The 15,506-nt window shown below is 38.5% G+C and overlaps 1 protein-coding gene across 2 annotated transcripts in view; it reads left to right on the top strand.

Moving 5' to 3' along the window:
- Nucleotides 1-15,506, top strand: part of nme8 (NME/NM23 family member 8) — a 50,373-nt gene that overhangs the window by 12,637 nt on the left and 22,230 nt on the right. The window contains exons 5-9 of one of the 2 annotated variants that reach the window (XM_016994675.2): nt 1,290-1,361; nt 4,129-4,245; nt 8,887-8,953; nt 12,022-12,092; nt 12,438-12,530. In XM_016994675.2, the coding sequence (XP_016850164.2) occupies nt 1,290-1,361; nt 4,129-4,245; nt 8,887-8,953; nt 12,022-12,092; nt 12,438-12,530 (420 nt within the window). The remainder of the gene's footprint in view (nt 1-1,289; nt 1,362-4,128; nt 4,246-8,886; nt 8,954-12,021; nt 12,093-12,437; nt 12,531-15,506) is intronic. The other variant, XM_062957005.1, reaches the window with a different exon arrangement.

The following is a 15,506-nucleotide window of genomic DNA, read 5'->3' as shown; positions in this document are numbered from 1 at the left end:
AGGTTATGATTTTACAAATGAAGCACCAAAACATCATGTTAGACAACAAATTTGGCAGAAAAAGTAGTTCAATACGCAGTAATGCTATGTAGTAATTACTGTATTTATGAATTTAGCACCAAAATATCACGATATATTTAAAACATTGACTACAAAAATGTGTTGGATAATCCAGAACGTTGGATAAGCGAGTGTTGGATAAGTGAGACTCTACTGTATATATAGTGTGAATCTATACCATGTATGGGCCAGTTTTAGATGAGCTAGCCGAAGTTCTGAGTTTATTTAGAACAGGGCGTAGCTCCAAGGCAAACTAATTTAAAACCTAGTGTGGTTGCAACACTCACAGACATAAGTGCCATCAACCACTATTGTTTGTATTTGTCAGAATAAAAACGGCAACATCTAGCCAACCTTTTCCCAATCATATTCTAAATCAAAATGTTTATCTTATTTAAAGTAGGTAATTGAATCAACTTCCTAAATTCACACTTATGTAAATCCAGATGATTAATTTATTCTAGTTCAGCTAAAACTAGCAACAAGATTTAGACATTTATTTCTTTTTCCATTGTATATTTCTTGTTCCCAATGAAGCTTGATGACATTTAAGATATTTTGGTTGGTTCTACAGCCGTGTCCTGATTATGACTTTTGTTTTAAATTTATTATTTTGTGTGTGTGTGTGTCAGGAGCAACCGGGGTTGCTTCTGGAGTGAGAGAATTGGCCGTCTGCAAGGATGTTGCCCAGGGGACGCCCGGATGTTTTGATGTTTTTACCATCCTTGTGGGAGGCTTCTCTCATGTCCCCGCATGGAGCTGGAGCTGATAGAGGGAGCTCATCCACACTCTCCCCAGGTGGGATTCGAACCTGGCAGCTTTCAGGTCAGCAACCCAACCTTCAAGTCACTTAGTCCACTACGCCATCTGGGGGCTCCAGATTATAGACCAGATAGTTGCTTCTTCTATAATCACTGAGGTGTGTTTTGTATCATAAACTAGCAAGTTGTAGGATTTATGTTTTTTTAAGTAACTAAAAGATAACTATTGTAGTTAATTTTGAATAATGAAAAAGTCAGTGAAAGAACAACAAAATTGGAACAAAATTTTGGAGAATAAGATGAAAACCAAAAATACTTCATTGATTCCTTTACATTAGTGGAAGCAAGAGAAAAAGATTAAGATTTAGAGAAATAAAAAAACAAATGAATGTGCCAATGGATGGCCAAATTTTTAAGCACATTTCATGAGAAAAATAGGATTACTTATCTACATATTCTTCATTCAAGGCAGAAGTTGAGAACATTGTGCCTCTGCTTCCATTTAAAGACAAATGTGAACCTAAATTTATCTTCTGTCTGGTAAGTATATATTACTTGATTTGTTTTTCTTGGTCTCTTTGCTAATTTGAAAGTGACTTTTATTGAAAATATTGATATGACTGAAGTATTATTCATACTATTTGAAACATTTGACTGCAGTTGCACCCACTAATAGTATTTACTAGAAGTGTGCATTCATATAGAATTGCTGTTCGTTTTGGATAGTTTCATTTGTGCCATCTCATTTTTGTATTCGTGTCTTGCTAATGAAAATGGGCCGCCTATACGAAGTGAATTTTTGTCTAGCTTATGAAAAAATGAAAATGTTTGGTCGATTGGCTGCAATGGGAGGGCTTCTGAGGCTCACCCCCCCCTTTCCCCCGCTCAGTTTTTGGGATAGAGGGGTGAAAATTGCCACACATGGAGGGTATTTCAACCCCTTTTAGCCCACCAACTTTTAAAACTTTTGGGTCTTCCCCAGAGTACTATTGTTATTAATATTATTATCAAGACCCATTGATCCACATTGGATGTACAGCGTTCCCTCCCTACTTTGTGGTTCGCTTTTCACTCCCTCACTGCTTTGCGTTTTTTTCTGAGCGGTGGCACATGCACAAATGGTGCCATTTTCCCTTTTGCGCATTCGCCCTCCTTCTCATTGGCATCCAGCCGGGCCACTCTGGATGCCAATGAGAGGGAGGCGCATGTGCAAAAGGGAAACTGATAGGCGCTGGAGAAGTGGCCGCCAAGAAGAAGTGCAGGAAGAAGGCTTGCAAAGGGGAGAAAGGTCACCTAACTACTAATATAATGTGTAAATATTAAAATAAATATAGCGCCCCTACTTCTTGGATTTTCACTTATTGCGGGTGGTCCTGGAATGTAATCCGCACAATAAGTGAGGGAACACTGTAATTGGGAGGCACTGCTCTCCCAGACTCAGCTTAGGGTGCCGGAATAACTTCTGTTCTTAATATTAATATAAATATTATTATCAAGACCCATTGATCCACATCGGATGTAATTGGGAGGCAGTCCTCTCTCAGACTCAGCTTAGGATGCCAAAATAACTGCTGTTCTTAATATTAATATAACTATTATTCTTGAGACCCATTGATTCACATCGGATATAATTGGGAGGCACTCCTATCTCAGACTCAGCTTAGGGTACCAGAGTAACTATCGTTATTTATATTAATATTATTATTAACACCCATTGGTACACATCAGCTGTAATGGGAAAGCAGTCCTATGTCAGTACCTGCTTATTGTTACTGGGCCGAAACGAAAGGAAAATGAAAGCAAGCACAATGATTGTGTGGCTTTTAGTTTTGTGTCACCTCTCATTTCCTAGGAAAATGTTGTCATTTGTTTTGTGTAGATGAATGGTCGAAACAAAACAATAGCACGAAGGAAACTAAGGAAAATGTTCCATGCACATCTCTAGTATTTACTCATATAAATATATATTTTATGACACTAATTTTCAGTTTCCACAACCAGGGTGCTCTCTGGATAGCTGCTCTGTTTGAGGAACTGCATTTCCTTTTTCTTTCTTTCTTTTTCTTCTCTCTTTTCTATTTACACATCAAAAATTATCAGGGGGAAAAAGTAACTGCATTTCCTACAAACCTCAGCTATCAGTCTGGAAGTTTTATATCTACTACATACCAATATAATGGTCTAAAAGTTATAAGGTTTCAAACAAACAAAAAGAATGCATTCATTGTTCTGCAGTCATTTCTATATTTGAGTATAAAATTATATCATTTAATTCAGAAGAGTTGGGAAACCCAACAAGTTTTGAACTAGAACTGCTATTAGTCCCAGTTAGTATGGCCAACAGTACATCTGGAGAGTCAAAGGCTTTCCTCATTCTTGTATAATTGATTGTCAGATTCCACAGTTCTGACTAATTGATCAAAATTTGTCTTTGAAAAGATGACTTCTAGTTAATTACACGGACCAATTTTTAAGTCCGAACATTAAAAAATGCTTGTTCTTAAAAAAAGGAGAAGAAACGAATGTTCAAGGCTTTTCATGGAGCACCAGCCTGCAATTCCTTTACAAGAAAGAGGTTAATTGGTTATTCCAATTAATTGGCAGGCTCTGTCATTTTCCCCCAAGCTCAATTCAAAGATACTAGATTCTTCGTCATCATCATCTCCAGATACTTTTTCTCATAGATTCCTGTCAATTTTGCACATATTAGTGTAGGGTAGAAGCTGATGGCGGGCCAAATAAGCGGCCGGGGGGGGGGGGAGCAGGTGTCTGCTTCCTCAGGTGCAATGGTGGCTTTTAGACCCGACCCTCCCGTTTTCTTACTGGGTTGCCATTGTAGCTGCTGTTGGATTGCAACTTTCATTATCTCTCATACTGGCTAAAGCAGTCCCATTTCAATTGGAAGTGTGGGCCTGCTTTTGGCTAATGAAATATCAAGTTAGTTAGAATTGTTATTATTTAAGTTGTTTCAGAGTTATGACCTTAAAGTAGTTAGAACTTCTTCCTCTGCTACTTTTAAACCGCAGTCACCCCTGTGATATACGATCACAGATTCTCTGTTCCTTACCAGGACACAAACTACATTAAATAAGTCAGCAAACTTATTTTAAACCGACTCAAAATGAACAATTGAGTCTCCTTGATCCCCTCTGCACTTCTTCAATAAAACGGCAGTTGGCTCCGCCTTTTTTTTGTTTGTTTTATCAGGCCTGGCCCCATGTAAGCCGCCCCGAGTCCCTTCGGGGAGATGGGGCGGGGTATAAAAATAAAGTTATTATTTATTATATTATTGTTATTTTTTTTACAGAACGGTGTGATGGTAGATCTGGTGAAAGGTGCTAATGGACCTCTTCTAAATAGAAAAGTTATAGCGTTCATAGAACAAGAAAGAAAAATTATAGCAGGAGAAATACTCAGGCCAGAGGTAACAAAGCCATGTTTCATTATCGCTTTTTCAAATTAAAATACAATCAATCAATCAATTTATTAATGCTCCGACCAATGGTCATATGCATATACAGAAACAACATCAAACAAACATCTATACAAAACACTATGAAATCCAACACTTAAAAGTAGGATGCAAGCAGGATAAAACAGAACATACAAACTATACATTGTGAGGTGCAGCAGCACAAGTGCAGCAAGTGCAAATTAAAATACTGTATTGGGTTTAAGCTGTTGTCCAGTTTTGTGCTGCTGGTTTCTCTCATGATTTGGATGAAACAGAGTGTGCAGTTTTTAAAATTTGTTTCATACTGAGTTGTGTGCGAAATAGTCCAAAAACAGTCTTTCTAACCCCTCCAAAATCCTTAAGTCTGGCCCATTAGATGTGCATTCATACAACGTAGAGCATCTCTGTTTCACAGATCACCTCGGAAGTTATTGACACTCAGGGCCCATCTACATGAATTGGGGAGGGGATAAATGGCCTCTATGGCATCCACATAACACACGGGACCCATTCGGCCTAATGGGGAATGAGGATATTTAATATGGCCTTCTCCCATGTTAAAAAAATTGTGGAGTCCATTCACCCCTTCCCCAACTCATTTGGCTCAGATGAGGCCTGAGGTAAGCGTTGACAGCCGTGCGGTGCTGAATCAAATCTGGCATCACTGGACTGAGTGGACTCTATCCAGCTGCACATCTGGCTCAGTGTGGCACAGTGCAGAATCCAATAGTGCTGATTGGGAGTACTGTACTTTGGATCAACATCAGTGTATGTGGCCTGTGTAGATGAGCCTTCTCATTTATTATTTATTTATTTATATTCCACCTTTTTCACCCTGAAGGGGACTCGGGACGGATTACAATGCACATATACATGGCAAACATTCAATGCCATTAGACATACAATATATAGACAGACACAGAGGCAATTTAACATTTTCCAGCTTCTGGCTTCATGAGGGTATGCTCGATTCCAGCCATAGGGGGAACTGCCACTGCATCGTCCACTTGTGACACCGAGTCCTTGATGGTAGTACTTCCTCATTCCTTTCTGCACACTGCTGGCATTTTTAATGGTGACGTAAATTAGTTAAATTAGACTCTCCACATAAGTGGTACTGAGAATTTTCTACTCAACAGATGCAACTGTTTTTCTAGCTGCTTAGGGGGGCAGTAAGCTAGGCTATTAGTCGGTTGGGAGCTCAACCGGACCTGGGCTTTGATCTCATGACCTCTCGGTCAGTAGTGATTTATTGCAACTAGCTATTAACCAGCTACGCCACAGCCTGGGCCCACATAAACTGAGATTTTCCAAACTAACAGTGGTTGTTAGGAAACCAAAGCTGCAATTCAATCAGAGCTCCCCTCTCCCATTTCATTATGCTAAAGGGGAAATTCTTACTTACGAAGTTGCCTATATCTTGTCCCACTGGATGTGTGTCACAGGCCCCTTCCCCACATCTGAATAAAATGTCACATTATCTGCTTTGAACTGAATTATATGGCAGTGTGGACTCAGATAACCCAGTTCAAAGCAGATATTTTGGATTATCTGTCTTGATATTCTGGGTTATATGGTAGTGTGGAAGGGCCCAATGCTGCACTTTCCTGCTATCACTAAAAATCTTCCCAAAATGATTTGCTATTCCTACTGCCCAAATCCCATTGGTCCTACTGGAAATATGGCATATGGGCAGCATTTGCCTTATTTCCAGGAAAAAAAATGTGGTATTTTTGTGGTGTGTGGCACAAAGTGGAAGGGCTTCGCTTGGCCAGAAGATATAAGAAACATGTTGCTCATTTGTATACACAAATCAGTTATGACCTAAAGCATTTTGTATACACAAATTTATCTGATTTCTTTATGAAACTACAGCAGGCTGTGGTTTTGATAGTTACTGTTAATCAGCAATATTGTGATAATATTTAAAAATGGTTTCTTTCTGAACACTGTGGGGTATGCAGCCAATCTGAGGCACATGTTCGTCGTGTTCAGTGGGGCTTACTTCTAGGTGATGTAGCCTTAAGCACAGCTTTCAATGAAGGCCCTTTTATATGCCTAACAGCAGATTCTCATGATGTCTATTGAGATACATATCCCACAGAGTTCAATGAGACTTTTAGACAAGCAGATGAATCTAGCTTTGCAGCCGCAGTCAATTTCAGACGAGATTAAAGGACCAAAGCAGATGTGATACGGGAGAGCCATGATCTCTCAACTTTTTAAAACAAATAAAAGATGGTATGTATCAGGAGTCTTTGATTACATCTGAAGGACTGAATATGGGAAGATTAACCCTTTCACCATTTTGTATGACCTCAAAGGAGGTATTGCATTTGGAGTAAAGAGAGGAAAAGCTATGATAAAATATGCTTGGATTTAGCTTGGAGAAATGCCACAATGGTAGGAAGGGGATTAATCCATTCCCCTCAAACTTCCTATCCTGATCTAATTCTCCTTTCTCCCATGCTGCATCAGATCAATGTCAACCATATGTTCACCTGATATCGTTATTTAAAATGTTTTACCTACCCCTAAGGCAGTTGATGAAGATCAATCATAAGACAGCCTTTGTACCCCTCTCTCTAGCAAAGAAGATAGAAAACAAATGGAAAAGACAGGAGGAAGAAAGCAAATTGTGTGACAGTTTGGCACTCTCCAAAGTGTGCTCTCCAGTTGTTTCAGAAGATCACTGATCTCCTGGCTTATATGAGTTTTTTTTTACAGTCTTTTTACATCCACTCTGATCTTGTTCTCTGTGTAGATGGAAGTGTTTGTTAGTACCAGCAGCAGTGGGATTATAATGAAATAGAATTGAGGAAACATAGTTGTTCATCTTAAGCTGCAGTAGCATGTCTGCAACTAACACTGCAATACAATCTGAGCTGGGAAAGATTCTATTCCAGCTGGTCTTACCATAGTTGCGTGTATCTGCTTACAGCAGGCATGACAAATAACAACAGTCTCCACAACCCTTTCCTGGGCATGTGTGAATAGCAAAAATAGAGAAAAGGATGTTGTAATGAAGTATGAATTTTGGTTTACAGATGTTATGTTTAATTGTGTGTATATGTTTTAAAAGGGTAAGTATTAGAGTTACCAGTGCATGGGGGATGGTGACCAGCTCAGTATTCTGAGGCAGGTTGCCATAGAAATGTAGCTGCTTTTGTAGAAATGTAACTATTTCGAAGCTGGCAAGAAAGGGGTGGAGTTAGCTGGATGAAAAAGGAGGGAATGTTTTGAAGAAAGTTCAGTCTGTAATCAGAGGAATTACAGGGAAAGACTGGTTCTGAGGTGGTTAGAACCAGGGAAGTTCAAATCTCAGTCTGTGCTCTGATGAGGAACAGGGAAGATTGATTCCAGGTTGATGGGATCAAGGAGACTCAATTGTTCATTTTGAGTCAGTTTTAAATAAGTTTGGTGACTTATTTAATGTAGTCTATGACCTGGTAAGGCACAGAGAATCTGTGATAGTATATCACAGGGGTGACTGTGGTTTGAAGCCACTGGATAGTCCAAGTTTCAGACTTTGGGAACCAATCCCAGCTGGACTCACAGAGATCCATTGAAGTAACAGTTAGAAAGGAGCAGAGGAATAGGTTTTAACTACTTTAAGTAAAAGAAGTGATACTTTAGAGAGTTTGATTCATCTCATTCTAGTATTGTAACTGTTAATAAGAATACTTCTAACTGAAACATCTTTTGTAACCACCAAGCTTGTGCCTGAATAAACTTGTTATTGTTCTTTCAACATCCAAGCCTCTGTCGCATATATTCTAACCCAAGTTACACTATCCTTTAAAGTAAAAGTAAACATCTCCCTGCATCTTTGGTGGTTGCATCTTTCCAAATTGGTGTTAGTCGTTCATAGTCCTTCACAAATTGGTGGCAGTCTATATTAGTTCTTTACAGATGTGTTTTAAAAGAAACCTTCAAGTGGCCTCAAGAAAAGTTTTTCTTTACTTATGGCTTATCTGAATAGGCTCTTACACTTCATATGTGGATACTGTAGGTTTTGAATTAAAAAGTCTGTTGAAATACGTTGAACTGCTGTTCTCGTTTGTGATATGGGAAGGAACCTGTTCCTCTTCATTCATTGTTGTTTCTGCTATTAGTACCAATTTTTCTGTTAAAGATGTAAATGATGCTACTACTTCCCATCTCTTCTACTTCTATAGCTTTGATAGAATGATTGTTGCTGATTTACAGTGAATAGAGGAGAAAAGTAATGGGACTGAGGGAACTTGCTCCACTCCTCTCCTGTTGCAGCAATTATATAGAATATTAGTAGTAATGGTGACAAATGGCCCTTCCAAACAGGCTCTGTATCCAAGGATCTGATCCCAGGTTTTCTATTTATCCCAGATTATATGGCAGTACGGACTCATATATTCTGGTTTAAAGCAGAAAACCTGGAATCAGATCCTGGAATATAGGGCCTGTCTGGTAGGGCCCTGGGATCTTCTCAGACAACTTGCTGATATATAGAAAACCTATTTAGAGACCCCTTTTATATATTGACTGAAACGTCATTTCACAGTTGCAGTCTTGAAGAGAACATGTTTTAATTCAAAAATTCTGAATCAGCATTGAAATTTGAATATTTTTTAGTTACAGGAACTTGTAATAATGGAAGAAAAAGAATTTGAGGAAGAACCCGAAGAAGAAGAAGCTGTTGGCAAGTGTTTCTGTGGGATTATTATATGCAATCAATTTTAGGTAGAAATTAAACTGAGAGATACTTGGCTGTTTGGAGATAGGAAAGATAGGTTAAAAAAAACTTAGTACCAGTGTTTTCCATATGGCTTTTCGATGGGGTCAGGACTGCCTCAGGTGCCCAATAATGGAGGGAAATTACAGTAAAATTTAGGAAGACAGAGAAGTCCAGCTATTCCCTAAACTAGCCTGATACTAGGACATGCAGTGGAGGAAATGTTGAAATAAAATGAATCTATAGTCTCAGGGGAGATCTGAAAAAATTTCTCTTTATATTGAGCACATTGCAAGGTTTGCAAAATAGAGATCTTTGGTAACCCATAGGACCAGTGAATCTGCTCCTTATACAACCTCAAGGGACAAAGGTATTCAAAGGTTCATTATTTTAAGCCTATTTCTGAAGAAACTAAGTACATGTGGGCTGAATTGGTGGATGGGAGATGTCCCGAAAAAAAATCACTTTATTAGTTGGTTGAATATAATAATATCTTTCTCAGACATATAAATGATGCAGCAATACAAATGATTGCTGCTGCATCATTTTTATATCTGAGAAAGATAATACCTATATTCAATGAACCAATTAAGTGATTTTGTTCTGTACATTATTATTATTGGTATAGCTTCTTATCTGTAACTGGACATTTAAAAAAAGACTAAGAAGTATAGAATTACCTTGCTGATCAGAAAATAAAATTATAATGCTGTCTTTCTTCATATATGGATTTCTGAAAGCCATGTGGTATTATTTTTGATAATTTTGATAGTTTTGATAACAGGATTTTAAGGAAGAATATGGTACATCTGAATTACTGACAGCCTTGCTCCCAGATGATCATTTTCAATCATCATTTGATTGGTATTCCATGCAAAAGTTTTTGTGGCAGATATCTAAGTGCACTGATATCTCAGTTTCATATTTCTAGGTTCTAATTCAGCAGTATGGTGTTGCTTTGATGTGTATTTAGCTGCCTCATGGAACCCCATAATTTTTATAGAGTTTTCTTAAGCAAGAAACACTCAGAAGTGAGGGTTTGACAGTTCCTTCCTTTGAAATATCATCTACAGCACCTGAAATTTATTGCTGATCTACCATCTGCTGATATCTAACTGTAATCATCCAAGGATCTACAGCAGCACCATATGTCCCCACTATTTTATCCTTGAAAAATTCAAAGTTGTGCTGGTAGTAGTAATAAAAATGTTTTCTCCTTCCCTTTTCATTGTAGATTATCTTTCTAGCTTGTAAACCCATTCCAGATGGCTTCCTAACCTCTGGATACAGATTTGGGGATATATTGGAGCTGCAGTGTAGAAGGGAGACCATTCCCTCTTGGTTCTGCTGGATTCTTCTGTTTTGTCAGCAGAAGTCATCCATTTGCATCCTATTCTCTGTTCTATTCTCAAGCTGTGGACCTGATCTTTCCGAGGAAGTGCAACTCTATTATTGTTATACCCCTAGGCAGCGAGAGCACTGAAAACCAACACAGAGGCCAATAACAATATAATATCTTTATTAAAGCAAATAAAGTTCCAAAAGGAAATAAGCAGCAAAGATGAATAAGCAGTTGACCTTTCAGGAAAGATCAAAATTAGTCCAATAAGTAAAAGTCTTATGTCCAATATTAAAGTCCAAAGTCCAGAAACTGAAACACACTCAAACTTGGCTCGAGTATTGAGTGGGGAAAAGGATCAAAGAGGCAATAAGAGTTCTCTGGAGGAAATGTCCGAAAGCAGGATTTCAAAGCAAGGTATGAACTAGATGAACAGGAGCTGAAACGCATTCCAAACTTGGGCAAGGAGGCAGACCGGCACCCGGTCTACTCAAGAGTAGCACACCTTCAGGCCACTTGGATTCCAAGAGCTAGAGACGATGATGCTTCCCAGTCAGAAGTAAAGTTGACACCGCGAAGGAAAGTTCCCAGCGCCATACTTTTATTGAAGTTCATAAGCTCCCCCAAACCAGGTGCCTGACTCCCTAAAACTTCCCAAGAGAATTGAGCTTGTCACAGTCACTGTGCCAGGTGTCTAACTCCCAAATTCTTCCCAAGAGAACAGGGCTTAACCATAGTCACCACGCTCCGCTAATCTGGCGCTTCTCCGCAAGCTTTGTCTTTGCGATCTCTCTGTTTGCAAAATGCCCTACGATCAAACACTAAACCTTCCGGAGAATCTGGGAGAGCCTGCACAATTTCAAGGGCATCCTTAATTGGCTCTGGTTCGGAGATGTCAACATGAGGCATCTGGAAAGGAGTTGAATCTTGCTGACATGGGAGAAAACCAAAGTCTTCTTCGTCCTGGGCAGTAATGGCCACAGGGTCTGGGGCCAAAGGTGCCCTAGGCATCATAATTATGAACAGGCAGCAATACCAGGCCCAAAAATACACCAAATAAATAATAAACTCATTATTATTATTATTATTATTATTATTATTATTATTATTATTATTATTATTGTTATTATTATTATTATTATTATTATTGCCCACTTTCTTCTTTTAAATGAGACTCAAATGGGCTAATGTTGAAGCCATCCATAACAGAATAATTGTAAGATGTTCTAGTCCCATGTCATTATAATAATTCTTCTTAAAAGTTCAGACCAATGTAAAAGCAGTCATAGAAATGAGGCTATAGTATCTACCTATTTTCCCCAAAATAAGACAGGGTCTTGTATTATTTTTTGCTCCAAAAATGCTTTAGAGCTTGTTTTCAGTGGCAGTCTTATTTTTCCAAATTGACTTTTTAAATGAACTATATCTAGGGCTTATTTTTGAAATAGGGCTTATATTTCGAGCATCCTCAGAAATGCTGAAAAATCATGACAGGTCTTATTTAAATTCTGGTGAAAATAATTACATTAAGTGTACTCCAACATAGATATTATATGTGCTTGCCTTCTCTTAGTGTAACAAGCAGGCTACTATTAAAAGAGAGGTTTTATATTTTAAAAAATCTGGAAAGTTACTTATTATATAATCTTGTGCAATTGTATATATAATTTTACATATTCTATCATTTTTCTTTTAGAAAAATACACTGTTGTTATTATAAAGCCTGATGCAGTTGCTCTTGAAAAAGTTGACAAAATTAAAGAAACAGTAAGCAAAACTCTTTGAAAAACCTTGTATTATCAGATAATCTTCAAAGGATGACTTTGTGTATCTATTGAAGTAGTTAAGAGAAACATATGCAGCAAGCAAACAATGGTTTTAAATGTGCCTTTGGAATCTTTGTTGCTAATATGTCATTTTGCTTCTTTATAGTGGCATGTGTGCATTCCTTTTATTTAATTTAAATGTATTGATTGATTCATAGCTCAAATCAGATAACTAATGAATTGTTTTTTTTAAAATCTATGTGACAGCTTGAACATAGTTTAAACATAGCCTGATAACCTATTTTTTCTTCTTCTACAAAATGTGATGGCTAATCTACAACTGAAGATTGTTGGAGCTGGCTTTAATATTATGGCAGAAGAGGAGAAGACATTAACTGAAGAACAAATTAGGGACTTTTACCAAAGCAAATCGGAAGAGGTAACATGGATTGCCATTTATGTGAATTGGGCATTTTATAATGAATACTCCAAGTAGTGTGGTAGTCTTGTGCCTCACTAGACTTCAATTTTCACCATAGCTAGTCATGATGGCTGGGATACTGGGATCTGAAATGCTTCAACATCTGGGGAACATTGGTTGCCTGTGTGTTGTTTAAGGGAACACCTTAGTTTACAAAAGCTTCCCAAGCATTTTAACCAACATTCTGCAGCATATCATTGAATGTCACCTATTACCAATTTGTTCATCAAAAGGGTGCAGTGGGCTCAGAGTTCATGGTTGGACAATATTTTGATTTCTACCAATCAAAGGTAAAGGTAAAGGTTTCCCCTGATGTTAAGTCCAGTCATGTCTAACTCTGGGGGTTGGTGCCATCTCCATTTCTAAGCCGAAGAGCTGCCGTTATCCATAGACACCTCCAAGGTCATGTGGCCGGCATGACTGCATGGAGCGCCGGAGTGGTACCTACTGATCTACTCACATTGGCATGTTTTCGAACTGCTAGGTTGGCAGGAGCTGGAGCTAACAGCGGCCGCTCCCGCCACTCCCGGGGTTTGAACCTGGGACCTTTTGGTCTCCAGCTCAGTGCTTTAACGCACTTCGCCACCGGGGCTCCACCAATCAAAATGCCCACAATTTTTTCAAATTTTGAAGTCAGCAGAAATATCAATCAAGCTAGATCAGGAGTGAGGTTTATGCAGCCACTGAGATGCATAACAAGGCCCCTTTCTTTTTGTGCGTTCAAAAATCCCCAGAATTCCCTGATAAAACACCTTTCTTTAATTAGTGAAATAGTACCAAATGTTTGAAGACGCAAACAGGGTTTCGCTTTTATTACCTTTGTCATGCCAATCCCTTTCCAAATCTCAAAATGCACCAAAATTAACTCCCAGGTGAAAAATGGAACAAATTTCTGGTCACATCTATGTCTCATATTGGGTTTATTTTCTGACAAAAATCTGATGTGATACCTGAAGATGAAAGTGGGCCTTGATGCAGTTAGCTATTCTGGGAGTAGGTACTACAAAAAAGAAGGGGCTAAAACCCAAAAAAGAAAGAAACAAAAAATAAAAAAAATTGTCAGGTTTGTGTCTGTGAGATTTCTTGCACCTATGACCTCATCTGACAAGGTTACTTTTGGCTGCATGTGCTGAATATTCTATAGTTTTATGACAGAGCCTACTGGCTCCCATCCCACAACACTGAACTACTCCGTCATAAGGCTATAGCAGATCTGCCATATGCCACCACTGTGGCAATGCAGGAGGTTTCCCATGCTACATTTGAATCAATGGGAGGAAGCTGGGTGGTGAACGCGCCCCCCTGAGGGATGAGGTGGGCCGAAGCTGGGCAATGCAGGGTGTGGGGTGACGGGTTACCCCCGTCCCCCCCATCAGGTACCACTGGATTCACCATGATGCATGGCGATTCTGGCGGCCCATCTGAATAAATCAGGTCATTTTAGGCATTAGAGGTATCAGATTACACCTTGCATTCTAGAAAAAAGAAGCAATGGTGAACACCGACCCTCTCCACAAGAAAGAAACAGTCATTTCTGAGGGTTGTTGTATGTCTTTCAGGCTGTATGGCCATGTTCCAAAAGTATTCTCTCCTGACGTTTCACCCACATCGATGGCAGGCATCCTCAGAGGTTGTGAGGTATGGATAAACTAGGCAAGAAAAGGAAAAAAATATATATCTGTGGAGAGTCCAGGTTGTGGCAAGAGTCCTTTGTCATTAATGTTTCAGTTAATCACCCTAATTAGCATTGGAAAGGTTTTTGTCCATTGCAAAAACCTTTCCAATGCTAATTAGGGTGATTAACTGAAACATTAATGCTGGCTTCCCAGTGACAAAGGACTCTTGCCAAACCCTAGACTCTCCACAGATAAATATTTTTCCTTTCCTTGCCTAGTTTATCCATACCTCACAACCTCTGAGGATGCCTGCCATAGATGTGGGCGAAACGTCAGGAGAGAATACTTCTGGAACATTGTCACACAGCCCGAAAGACATACAACAACCCTGTGATCCCGGCCATGAAAGCCTTCGACAACACAGTCATTTCTGAATTTCAGCGAAGCTTGTAATTTTGTTGGTAGGCTGAAAACAAAAATAAAGAGAAACATTATATTTTTGTATAAGCAAAAAATGAGATTAAATTTGGGTTATGAGCTAGTTAAAATGTAAAACCAAATTATATAGTATTAGCTAGTGGTTGGAGGGGCAAAAATCCATCTTCCTGTGGTGAACTCCTAAGTAATACATACTCTCTCGTGTAATGTCCATGTAATATTTCTGTTTTCCTACTGTTGTTCCAAAGAAGGGGTCGTGCCATAAAACCTCTGTCCTCCAGTTCCCCCCACATGGATAATATTTTTCCATTTATAACTCCTTCTACCTAATAGTTTCACCATATTGCTGCTCAAAAATCAGATTCAAATTCCAGAAGGGACATAAAATGAAGCAATTTTAGCTTTCTTCTATTATGGATGAAAGTACAGTAGAGTCTCACTTATCCAACACTCGCTTATCCAACATTCTGGATTATCCAACGCATTTTTGTAGTCAATGTTTTTAATATATCATGATATTTTGGTGCTAAATTCGTAAATATAGTAATTACTACATAGCATTACTGTGTATTGAACTACTTTTTCTGTCAAATTTGTTGTATAACATGATGATTTGGTGCTTAATTTGTAAAATCATAACCTAATTTAATGTTAAATAGGCGTTTCCTTAATCTCTCCTTGTTATCCAACATATTTGCTTATCCAACATTCTGTCGGCCCGTTTACGTTGGATAAGCGAGACTCTACTGTACTCTGTAGGCTAGCTTTGTTATAAGATTAATACGTTGAAAAAAACACTATTAATGTTTTTAATTAAACATGGCCACACAGCCCGAAAGACATACAACAAACACTATTAATCTTTGGAAATTCAGAAAGC

The sequence above is a fragment of the Anolis carolinensis genome, chromosome 6 (assembly GCF_035594765.1).
Source record: "Anolis carolinensis isolate JA03-04 chromosome 6, rAnoCar3.1.pri, whole genome shotgun sequence".
Taxonomy (NCBI): Eukaryota; Metazoa; Chordata; class Lepidosauria; order Squamata; family Dactyloidae; genus Anolis; species Anolis carolinensis.
This window is presented reverse-complemented; position numbering and strand designations above follow the sequence as displayed.